Source organism: Dromaius novaehollandiae, chromosome 18 (genome assembly GCF_036370855.1).
Source record: "Dromaius novaehollandiae isolate bDroNov1 chromosome 18, bDroNov1.hap1, whole genome shotgun sequence".
NCBI lineage: Eukaryota > Metazoa > Chordata > Aves > Casuariiformes > Dromaiidae > Dromaius > Dromaius novaehollandiae.
In genome coordinates this window covers 3324364-3336697 of record NC_088115.1, presented here as the reverse complement: position 1 = coordinate 3336697, position 12334 = coordinate 3324364, and the positions used below count along the sequence as shown (strand labels likewise).

General features: G+C 50.8%; 1 protein-coding gene across 1 annotated transcript; it reads right to left on the bottom strand.

Annotated features, from left to right (window-relative positions):
• Nucleotides 1-646: 646 nt before the first annotated feature.
• Nucleotides 647-10841, bottom strand: TRIM16 (tripartite motif containing 16). Its single transcript, XM_064522952.1, is given in 6 exon segments — nucleotides 647-3838; nucleotides 4683-4773; nucleotides 6707-6883; nucleotides 7234-7470; nucleotides 8776-8871; nucleotides 10350-10841. Coding segments are annotated over 6 exon segments (1701 nt in total). The 5' UTR covers nucleotides 10821-10841; the 3' UTR covers nucleotides 647-3209.
• Nucleotides 10842-12334: the final 1493 nt, after the last annotated feature.

The following is a 12334-nucleotide window of genomic DNA, read 5'->3' as shown; positions in this document are numbered from 1 at the left end:
CCAAATAAACAAGTAATTCAGGTTATGAATAGGACCACAGGCACTAGCTATTGTGTGATAAAGCTAGTCTATGAACACGGTACTGAATAGCAGGCATGGTAGAAGGCCAGATATGAAGTTTGACCTTCTGCAAACCGGCAAGTTCCCCTGGGACCCTGTGCTGGGGAGGACGATGCTGCTGCTCTGCAGAGATGGGTCAACAGCTGCAGCTCCCGCTGTGGGGCTTGGCATCTCGTAACCTCCCAAGGGTGCAAGAGGCTTGCACCCAGGAGCTTTCAGTCTCCTTCTGGTGCTCAAAGGCAAAACAACAGCCTGAGAAGGCAGATGAGGTAGGGAGACGAGCTCTTTTCAACAGCAGTTGATGCTCTCCCTGGAAGGGACTAACAGACACGTCCCCATGCCGTAAACACAGCATCCCCTCCCAGCCATGGGCATGCAAAACCTCCAGCCAGGGTTATTTGTTGTCTCTGTCGTAAAAGAGTTTCAATCAAGCTGGGACAATAAATTACAGTTTAAATTAAATAACCCCATTTACTCATGGTGAAGGCTATTCAGAACCAAAATCCTTACTCGGACAAGTAGTGCTTCAGAGCACAGATTTGGCTTATAGCATTTAAAGCAGCTGTCTTCATAAAAGCTAATAAAATACAGTTGTATAATTAAAAGCTTTAATTAAAAATGCAAAGTCCAAATAGTTTTATATTAACAAGGAAACTTGTTTTGACATCTCAAATTGCTGCACAAGCTAAATTCTCATATATTCTCTGCAGGCTATTTAGAGTTTGCTGTTTAGCTGGAAATGCCTCCCAACTCAGTCCAATCACCATGTGTTGCTGAGGACGTACACCAAAATTGATGCTGCTTGTTTTACAACTTCACTTTTAATTATCACAGTCTGATGCAGCGACGGGCTTATTTGCATGCCAATCCCTGAATGCACCCGAGGGATGGAGCAGCTTGGCATTCTGGGAATAAAATGTGCAACTCCCAGGCAGGAGCTGCCAAGATAAAATGAGAGCTGAGCAGAGCAGCCAGAGCCAGCTTTGGGTGGAGGTTTCTCCCAGTGTAAGCTATAGCTGCAGCACTGGGGTCACCTGCCACGCTGGTGCTGCCATGGGAGTAAGGAAGCAGATTTTGGTTGGTTTGTGCCCCAAGATGAAGGGGGGAGCAGGACTGAGCCCAGATATACATCAGTTGTGGTTGCAACCAGACTTGGGAGTTGAATTCATGGCTGGGCACACCTCTGTAACAGCCCGAGAGGAGCAAGCGCTGTGGCTGTTCCTCCTTCCCGTCCATGGCATGGTGGAACTGGAACCCCGTCTCTCCTGTAAGAAACCCTATCTCTGGCAGGACAAGCCCAGGCAGGGATACAGCTGGGGATGTTGCAGGTGGGGGTGCAGAGTGCTGCAGTGGGAGAGGAAACTTCAGCCTGCAGAGGGATGAGAGGCAATGCTTAACCCCCATCCCTGGGATTGCCAGAGCTTGACTTTTCGCCTAGCTTTTGGTGAGCAGCAGAAGAACCATGCGCAGACTCCCATCCCTCTGTCCCTTTCTGTTTTCTCCCCCCTCACCTTGTCCCTTCTGTTTTTCTAACGCTGTACTGCGTACAGCACTGCCCAGGCTCCCTGAGAGCTGGTTGCTATTCCCAGCTTTGCACTTCTCTGCTAGGTGACCACTGACAAATGGTTTCCCCACACACTGCCTCAGTTTCTCCACTTGTAGTATGAGGACGATGATGGACTGACCTCCTCTGCAAAGCACTTTGTAATAGCTTCTCTCCCTCTGCTGGCTTCTGGAGGGTGGAATCCTCCTTCAGCTGTGCACTGAAGTCCCTGTAGCTCCACAGACCTGTCTGCTGTGGCCTGCCCCATCCTGCTGAAAGAGCAGCAGAGTGTGCTTCCCAGTGCTCCCCACCTACTCTTTTTCTGGTCCTGGCAGCAAGGGGCTTTGCACAGCTCAGTTCGCAGAATGCACACCTAAATTAGCAGGCAACAGGACCCTCTTGCAGCCATCCTCTCTGCTTCCGTGGGGCTCCACGAGCTTCGCTCCACAGTGACTTGTTAAGGCGAAGGTGAGAGATGGCTGGGGGCAGGGATGCTGGGGCAGGCAAGACATCACCCAACGGGAGAGCACCCCTAGGTCGCCTGCTTTTAGCAAGGGACCGCTGCAGAATGCATGTCCCACAGGCAGCACAGTGAGAGCCAGGCGGTGGTGGGAGGGACGGCAGCAATGCCAGAGGCCAGGGCACGGGGAAGGGCAGGCTGATGAGTGCCAGCGATATGTGGGCAACCTCCCTGTCGCTACTGACTGCCCAGCCGGAAGCCCCAGCCTGCAGGGCCCTGCCTCAGCTACCACTTGCAAAGCGAGGAGGGAGCAGGGTTTCCTCCAGTCCTTTCTCCTCTTCCCGGGGAAGGCAGCAGGAGCAAGCTACAGGCTGAGAGCACCCTCCTGTGGGGCTCCAAGCTCTGCTGCATGCTCCTCTTCTCAGCCATTCATTCCTCTGCCCAGCACAGAAGCAAGGCATGCTCTCAGCCTTGTGTTTTTACAGTTTTGCAGCCTCTGCTGCTCCCTGCTCACAACGATCTGTTTCTACCTGCTTCCCAGTTACCTTTGGAGAAGAAACAAGCTTTTTGGCTGTTCCTGGAGACACAGGAACCCGAACAGGCTCCCCCACACCTAACACTATTGCCACGCATCAGCCCTACCTGTTGCTATTTGCCCTCAGCACAGACCTGGGAGGGGGAGGACCTAAAGGGATCTTACACCACCTCAATGCTGCGACCCTGATCCTGAAACCAGCTAAGGACTGAGCTGGTCCTTGGGGGCTGAGACCATTTATCCAGAGACAGCAGGGAAAATGGCAGCACAGCCTTTGTCTTCCTGGCTTCAGTCTGCCTGTTCACAGCAGCATTGTAAGACCAAAATCAAGTCTCAGGGCAGTGGCACAACACCCTCACTGAGGGTGAAAGGCCTTTAACTCATACCAAAAAAAGGCCTTTAACTCATACCAAACAGATTATTCAGGAGCATACTTCGGGAACAATCTGCACCGACCCCTGGACAAGCAACTACATGAACTCTCAAGTCTTCTCCATCTCTAAGATATGGGATGCTCAGAACCACATTTGATTATAAGAATCTTCATTGAAACTTGTCTCCCTTTTTTGTCGCAGCTACCTGCAGTAACAGCATTAGCATCACACCATAACCTAAGCACTGGCTAGTTCTTCTGACTCAGACGCTTTTGAAGGGGCAGCTTCCCCAGAGGGAGGCAAAGAAGCCAGAGTCTTCTCAGCATCTTCCCCCAGCCTGATTATCCTGACATAGTTTTCTTTCTTTGAAAGCCAAAAGGCAGGGTAGAGCAGCTCAGCAAATTCACACTCAAACTGGTGTATCAAGGTCATGTCATCAGAGATGACCCCATAAAAGCTCAAGGTCCTGCAGGGATAGTTCAGGCAGATTCCTATCCTATTAAACACATCAGTTGCGAGGGGTGTCTCCACATCACTGTTCCATGCAGAGAACCCTTTCCCATTCCACATTATGCTCCAGGAGAAGTCATTCCCTGAGATGCAGCTGCTGCTTTCTGAACCCTTCTGGTCAATGTTTTTGTATGTCATACCAAGGTAAATGCCAGGCCCAGATATCTCAACCTCAAAATAGTAACGGCCAAAGTACAAACTCTTGTCAGACAACACTTGGCGCCAATGTCCAAATCTTTCTGGATGATCCAAGTAAGGCTGTTCCCAGGGAGTCGTGCTGGTCACTTTGTGGTTGTCTTCCAGGAGTCAGAGATATCTGTGAGCTGTGTCTGGATCAAATGTTAAGAGGCACATGTCTACAGGAAAAAGAAATAGTATTTTTGAAACATAAGAAAAAGCTTTGTTTTACTGTGAGGGTGGTCAGACATTGGAATAGATTGCCTTGAGAGGTTGTGAAATTTCCATCCTTGGAGATATTCCAAAACTGGACTGGACACAACCCTGAGCAACCTGCTCTAATTGACCCTCTTCTGAGCATGGCGGTGGACTAGAGACCCCCAGAGGTGCCTCCCAACTTCAGCAGTGTGATTCTGAGAAATGGTGAACATAACCTGTCCATGCGTATTCTCAGTACTGGTTACCCAACACATGAGCTCTGTATTTCAAGTTCATGCATAACCACAGGAGCATTTCCTGTGATGGATGGAAGCTACAGCCATGCTAGGTTTCAGCCACGAACAATAAAACTAATTAGGGTGTGGAAAATCAAAGGCAAACTATGCAAGGCACTCAAGAAAATTAATCTGAATTCATTTTTCAAGTGGATTAAGATAAGCCACATTAAACGTCTTTGTATCATTTTTAGCAGAATTAAAGTGACCATGATTCAGTTTAGTTCTCCTTAAATGAATGAAAGTAAACTGAATTCCTTGTAAGAGTCTCCTATCAAGGAGTTTAATCCATATACCTTTACTTAATGTGGATTTTCTTTCCTAAGAAAGAAAGAAGAGTCTAAGCCAGACACTGAGGCTGTTGGTGGAAGGAGACAGACACCTCCCAATACTCCTTCGTAGCAGCTGAGGGAGGTGTATCTGAGACAGGTGACACGAATCTCATCCCGAGTCTCCAGAAATCTCTTACCAGTCTCCACCTCTCCATTAAAGGCATGTCACTATTAAAAACACCAAACCCAGTACCTACACTTGAGAAAATCACTCCTTGGCTTTGACTCCGGAGCAGATATGCGGTGGGTGGGTGGTACAATTGCGGACACCATCGTTTTGATCCCGTAGTTCTCTTCGACAATAAAAAGAGAGTGAGGAGTAATTACTACCCCCAGCACTAACACCGGGCTGTGGCACCGGGCGTTCTCGCACCACGGGGGACAGGGCCCGTTTCCCGGCTCCGCAGTGTGACAAGGACCTGCTCCCTCCCGTTGCCCAGGGAAGACAGCCTGCCAGCTGCTGCTGCAGGGGTTTCACCTGAACACGGGATTTTGTGAGCCCAGGCAGATGTGGGGGCCAAATCCACTTCAGGGTGGGCAAGGCCTCCCTGGCTTCTCCACGCTTCGGGACACGAACAGCAGCTGGCAGCGTGTCAGAACAGCAGCCACGCTGCAGCGAGGCCTCTGCGTGCTACTGGCACGCCAGGGATGGCATACAACCACAGGGGACGGTGACCGCGGGGCGCTCACGGGCTGTGCCCTGGCAATAGATCCGGTGCGGCACACGCGGAGCCGGACACAGAGTGAGGGGCTACGCGTCCCGGTGCGACCAGACACGCTCTCGTGATGCCTAGAGGCGTTTTAGTTGCTTTGCAGGGCTGCCTTGGCCTTCACGGCTGTGCCTTTTTCTGAGAAATCATTCCTGCCTGAAAATGTGAGAAAGGCTGCTTCAGCATCCCAAACACACAGCGAAAACGGTGCTTGACCCCACATCTCTGCTGACATTTGCAATGTAAAGGGCTTTTAGAGACAACCAGATGAGCCTCCAGTGTAAGCCCTTCTCTTCAACAGCCACCACCAAAGGTGCGGGTGATGTTTGCACCAAGCCAGGGAGCAGACGGAGCTCCTGGGGGGAAGCTCCTGCCTGGGGGAGGAAGGACAGCCCCGTCTCCCCAGGCCACCTCACACCTGCATGCACAGGAAGTTTCCAGCCGCGCAGCAGATGCAGCAGTGCAGGGCTGTGAGTGTTGCCTGCAGAGGAAGCAGGCAGGCACAGGCAGTGCTGGCAGCTGGTACCTAATCGTTATTCCTTTGCTAGGGGAATCTGGGGTGATACATATAAACTGGTGGGATTTTTAAGGCTCAGCCACATTCCCTTGTGTGGGTGCAGACTCAGCTGGTTACATCCTACTGCTCATTAGATTTCTGCTGTGGACATAAAAGGAGTCAGGATAGGGACACAGATAAAGCTCAGGCTTTCCACACACTAAAACATCATCCACTGATTTCTGATGTTTATCAGTTTAAAGAAAGGCCAGGACAAAGCTGAAAGGGGGGAACTAGTTGGGGAGGCAGACAGCCCTGTGGAGCTTGCAGGTCTTGCCGGCCCTTTGCCTTGATGAGGCATTGCACCACAGCACCAGCGTCCCTCCTGCTCCATGAAGTCCGTTCACTTTCCCTATGATCATGCAATTAGCTGCAAACGCCTTATCACAGTTTGTCACTAAACATAGGCAAGAAACAGCTCTGTGAGCTCTGAAAACATCTTGTGATCACAAACATGTTCCCATTCTGTCAAGGTGAGACCTGAAATTTTTCCACGAAAAGATAAAAAAAAAGTTAGCCTGCAGCCCATCCCTGGACATGGTCTCAGAGGACTCACTGGGATGCTAGGTCCCTGCTCCTTGTCTTGCGTGAGAAGAGCAGGCAGTTTGGTCTGTACTGCTCACACTACAAGTTCATGCCCTTTTTATCTGCCTGTTTCTCATTCTCTCTAGAAACTCCTTCCCGGAACTGAAAAGTTCCAGTTTCAGCAAGCCAAAAAAATTCAGAAAGTTTTTGGCCCATTGTGCTTGCTGTCACAGCACCAGTGTAATACTGCAAATCCAAAGTGATGTTCTTATCACAGAGAAAGGACGCTCTGGTGGGTTCTAGCCTAGTCAGCATGCAATTTCTTGGGCCCTTGCTTTTCCATTTGGTTGTAGCACTAACCTATTTATAAGCATACATATGCTTATAGATGCAGCTTTGCAGAAATATATACAAGCAGATACAAGGCAATCTCATCTTCCTTTGTGAAATCCTGTGGTTTTTCTTTATACAAAGTTTGGAGAAGCTGCGGTAAGTGACCTGTTGATGCCAAGACAAGCCTTCTGATTCCAGACAGTTTGTCCTTCAGTCCGGTATAAACACTGGGGAGTGCATCCAACCTGGAGTTCTTCCTGAATTCACAGTATTCGTGTCCACAAAATAAATGAGCTCCTGTTAATGCACATCTGTTTAGCATCTTCTCAGTGGAACTAGGTGCAAAATCCCAAATGAGTTCAAAGGCAACAGGGGGAAAAAAAGAAAAACCTCAGGAGCCAATGAAAAATCCCAGTTTCTGCTTTCTAATACCACAGCAGAGCCAACAGGCTCCAAATTGCATGTGGAAGCCATTTTAGGCTTTAATATTGCGGAAGATTATTGATCAGTACAGGCATTTTGCCATGCTGGAATGGCAACTGCAGCACCCAGCACAGCTGTTGTTCCCCAAAATACACCACCCCTCCAGCCGCTGTGATGGGAAGATGCCCCTGAGCACCCTGTCTTTAAGAAGAGGCAGTTGTTGGTGAGAGCAGCCATTTTCTCCGGTTTGAGTTTATTCTCCTTCATGAGGGTTCCCTTGTCCTCTAAGTGCATCCTTATCCCATTGACGTGGTTCACAGCCACGTGCTCCTCCTCCTCCAGAAATGCCACTACCTCCAGCTGGGCTGATCTGACCGCTTCCAGCAGCAGCCCAGACTGCCCCTCCGCAAGGCTCTTCACTTCCGTGGCAGACACAAGTCACCCACGAGTGCTGTTCTTCAAGCCCCCCGGCTGCCTTTGGCCCCTCTCCCATCCCAGGGCACTGCATCCACAAATGCTGACATGGCCCAACACCATTTGCGAAAGCAAAAACTCCGCAGCACACAGGCGGTCGTGGCAGCAGGAGCTCTGGGGAGTGGGACTGGGGCAGTTTTTCAAGAAAGTTTGTTACAGAGCCGGTCATACTAGGCAACCTCTGTGAGTATTTTGGGCCTTAAAATTTCAAAGGTGGTTCACACCTTCCTGAAGATGACAAGTAATGTCATTAGTCACGCCTAACAGTTTGCAAGTGATACTGCTATTAAGACATTTTATGCCCTCTGGGGCAATGAGTCACCAGTGCTGACTGTGACAGGCAGCTGGACGACATAACCTGTTCAGAGGATAATTCTCCATAATAAAAGCCAAGCCAAGGAAGGGATGTTCCATCTTCTTGAGATGGAAAAACATTTATTCACATCTAAGGCAAATCAGACCCCAAATTATCCACAAACAGGATCTTTCTGGGTTTGGCTTTTGTTAGGAATACGCTGAGTTTGGGCTTTTGGATCTCCTGTGCTGCCCCCGTGAGACCCCAGCTCTTCTCAGAGCAGGACCGCTCTTCAAGGCCAGCAAGGACTGGATGTGATCTGAGTTTTCCTGAAGCCCAAAGCCTGTGGGAGTATCCCCCTGCTGAACTGGGCATTGCAGATCAACTTCAGAACCAAATCAACGCATAATAAGAGCTCAGTCTGGCGGCTCGTGGCTTTTTAGCTCAAGCCACAGCATCTCATGCTGGCTTCATGCTTTAAATATTCACCAAAATAGTAGATTTTATACCAGTTTAGTCCTAGTTGACTTGGCTCCAAAGAAAACAGTAGAGCCAGACTGAATCACAAGAAACCATCCAGTCAATCCCCCTGTTACAAGGCAGGGTGAGCTGGCATTTCTAGCAAACCTTCCATACTGCTTGTGCTCAGAAGCCTCCATAGGCAGCTCCACACTCTTCATAAGCAATCTATTCTGGTGCTTTTCTATGTTGACCTTTAAAATGTTTCTCCTCAAAACCAAAGCCCAATCTGAAACCTCCCCTGCCACAAACATTGCCCTCAGTTTGTGGCAAGGCCCTTCTCCTCCTCCTCTACCAGGAGCTCTGCCTGTGTGTCTCTGGTGATATCTTCCTGGAGGAACTGCCTGGTGATGACCAGGCAGGACTGTTGCTGTCATCATTTTGCAGGGAGACAGAGCAGCTTCGTAGTATGGATAAAAACCTGGGAGCAAACCCTGCCCCACGTTCTGCCTTACCATGATGGACTGGGTGTTGTTCTGGAGCTTGAGAATTGCATCCTCATCAGACTTCAGCTTCTGGTCGTACTCCATTTGCATCTGAAGAAGTTCATCCTGCAAACAAATCAGACAACCATCACTGACCTGCTTTCTCTGGGGTCAGAAGACTAAGGAAAGCAAGCTTTCTGAGCCCTGCCAATAACTGTTGGACCCCCAAAGCTGGAGTCCTTTCAAGAAGAAAGAAGCAGGTCTCAGTCAAACTTGGGATGTGTACATCTTTTCTAGCAGCACCAGAAGACATCACAGCATATTGTCCAGGTCTGCCTTTTTCCTTCAGCACTTGAAAAAGCCCTCTGGCAGCAACAGAAGCATGAAGTAAAATATTTGTTAATAAGTGATTGTAAGCAATGTGCCCTTAGGAATGCAATCCTGCAACTGGTCTTTTAAAACGCAGGTGGAAGAGGAGTATAAAACAGCTGCCTCATGGGTCTCAGGAGCTTTCACCTGGAACGAGGGACTGAAACGCACTTTCCAGACGAGTGTCCTGGGGCTGTCATCCCTGCCTGGGCAGAAGCGGTCTCTGCCCACCCTCCTCAGCCTGAAAACCCTGGAGATGGCGGGCAGCAGAGTGGTGGTGACGGTGCTGCATGGTGGCTTGGGTCAGCCCGGGGACCAGGCATGCCACGGCCCAGCCACTGCCAGTCACCCCAGAACGGCACTCGCACCATCTGGAGCCAGGCACCAAAATGGGTGGGATGAATCTCCTTCCCCTTCTGGGTAAGGTCACTGGGGTCTTTGAAGAGCTAGTTTCAGTCTCAAGCTTTTTGTTTCTCACCTGTCAAAGCTGGGCTTTCCAGGCAGCCCGGTGGCAGACACAAAGTGGGGTCCCCTCTAGGCACCGGCAGCAACACCTGGCACATGCATGGGGCTAGAAGTTTTAATAAAACTTTCCTTACACACGCTGCTAACCCCTTGCCTCAGGATCGGAGCCCTGCTCCTCGCAAAAGGAGAAAGCAAGCACGTACAAAGGACAGGCATTCTCATTTCCCAAATCACCCTCCTTCACACTTATCTATCAAACCTCCTGCTAGGGTTAAACCTGGAAACACTTACTCTTGCCTTACCAGGGTGCAGGGTGGTCACTCATGACTGGGTTTCCAGCTGCAGAGTTCGCAAACGCTAACTGATCTAATCAAAAACCTGTTCTACGCAAACAATAATGATAAAACCAACATCTATTCTTTGCAAGTCGTTCCCCCCCTCTACGTTCACCCATTTCTCCCAGGAGCTGATCCACAGGCCGGTGCCAGCCCCGCCTGGGAAAGGGGGGGCTCAGGCCTGCAGAGGCCGGTGCTGTGCATCACAGGCAAGGACACCAAGGCAGATGCCAAGGCAAGGGTGAGATCTGGTGATGTTTGGGGCAGAGGATCTCCCTGGGAGACAGAATTCAGCAGTAGCTCATTAGTGAATCAGGCCCCACCAGGAACAGGGCAAGGCTGCAGTTTTTATGTCTTAGCTGAGAATAAGCGGTTAAACTAGCACGCTGGGAATGGCAGAATGGGGCCGGCCGCCCCAGCTGGCCCCGCGCCTGCCCCATCGCCGTATCCCAGCAGCCCCGGAGCCGACAGGCACCTCTTTTTCCTTCCTGATGGCATCTCAGTGCAGACGCAGGCCAGGTCCATCCTGCAGAACCAGCGCAGGTGGCCGCCGTGGGCAGTACGGCTCTGCTGCGCTGCAGCCCGTGCGGGGCCGGCCAGCCCGTGCCCCTGCAGCTGGCCGTTCCCCAGGTGCAGCTGCAGATGCTCGACGTCGTAATTCAGCACGCGGCTAAGGCACGGCTTCACCACCTGGACCTCCTCGGCCAAGCAGGAATCACAGCAAATCTCATCCTTCCCGCTCTCCCCGCTCCCCTGCTCCAGAGGACGGGCGCTGGCTGCTTTCCCCGCATTTAAAACCAGGCTGCCCAGTCCACGGGCTGCTTCGTCTTCGCCAGCGGTCCCATCCTGCCCAGCCTTCTCGCCCGGCAAGGTGCTGACCGCGCTGCCCAGCCACCCCCGCGCCATGGAGCCAGCGCTGCCGAGCCCCAGCTCCGTGGGCAGCTCTTCTGCGGCAGCCGAGTCAGACGTCGCCTAACGCCTCTGCAAAGCTCCCACCGCCTCGCAAGCCTCTGCGGCGCCCAGGAATGAAGGAAGGAGCCACACCTGGACTCCCGGGGCTTAACGCTTTCTGCCATCGCCGAGGCCACACGGCACAGCCAGGCACGGAGCGCCCCGTCCTCCCTCCCAGCCCCGCTCCCCTTTCCCACTTCCACCCTGAACATTTTCTGTATAGTACCTAGGGCTGCTGGGGCATTTTTCTCCTCTTTTAACCTCACAAAATAATAATAATAATAAAGCCAGAAACCTGAGGGAACATCAGCTGAGCAGTATTGAAATGGGAAAAAATAGCTAGCTTTCTTTTTTCCACCCAAAAAAGAGAGTTTTCTTGCAGATATGATGTTCTGCAAAAGTATATTTTGGCATAGGCTCTATTTTCAAGCAGTGTTTAAGCAAGGTTCATTCTGGCTCTGCAAAAAGTAGCTGGACGAGTCCTTACAGAGCTGACTCATTCGTTACGCAGATGAACGCTCACGGAACGGGCTGGATTTGAATGCCCTGGTGCACTCTCTATTCGGAGCTGAGGAAAAAGGCAAGGTTTGGCCTAATAATCACACCTAACACTTTTCTATTGTTTTGCAAACCTTGGCTGGTTCTAGCATGAGGCTGGTTATTTAAACCGCAGAAATCAATCCACGCCCTGCACAGAGAGGGCTTTTCTGCATGAAGCATTAGAAAAAGAAATCTCTGCGCCCTTTAAAGAGCTGGGTCCGTCCATCACCCGGGGCGCCAGAAAGTGACCCCACACGTCGATGTATGTCAGTTTTCGATCACATGCTTAACGCATCAAGCTGCCCCAAGTGAGGACTTGCTGCTCCGCTGAATTTCTCCAGCCTTCATTTCTTTTTGCAGAAAGCCAAGGCCTAGTAAAACCAGTTCTTCTGCAAGCTCATGCAGCTGCGGAAGAAAGAAAAATACGATGATAAGCATCTCTGATGGCTTTGGGATAATTTCTATCTGATCTTTTTCCTGAGACGAAATAGTTAGGTTATTTTCTCTCCTTGGCAATTGTACGTTAAAATGAAACTTAATGAGATCAGGATTAGATGCCCTCAGGAAGGGGAAATAAGCCTTGACTTCTGGCAAGATTCGAGAGCTTTTTATAAAATAAAGTCATGTGAACAGAGGTGTAAACCGTTCGGCATAAACCTTCCCACGGCGCCTTTTATCTCGGAGCAGGTTGCACGTGTAAGAACAGAGGTGCGCTCGCCTGACCCGGACGCGCAGCCGTCACCGGCGACACCGCGGAGCCCTTCCCACGGTCATTTTAGCAAGACTCGACCTGAAATCGGACTGCAGCGACCGTGCTGACAACCCTCACATGGGGCAGGACAGTGCTGGCGCCGGCACAGGTGCCGTTCTGCCGAGCTCATCCCAAGAAGACGGCTGGTGATTTTCTGCACAACCGAGATTTTAAATTT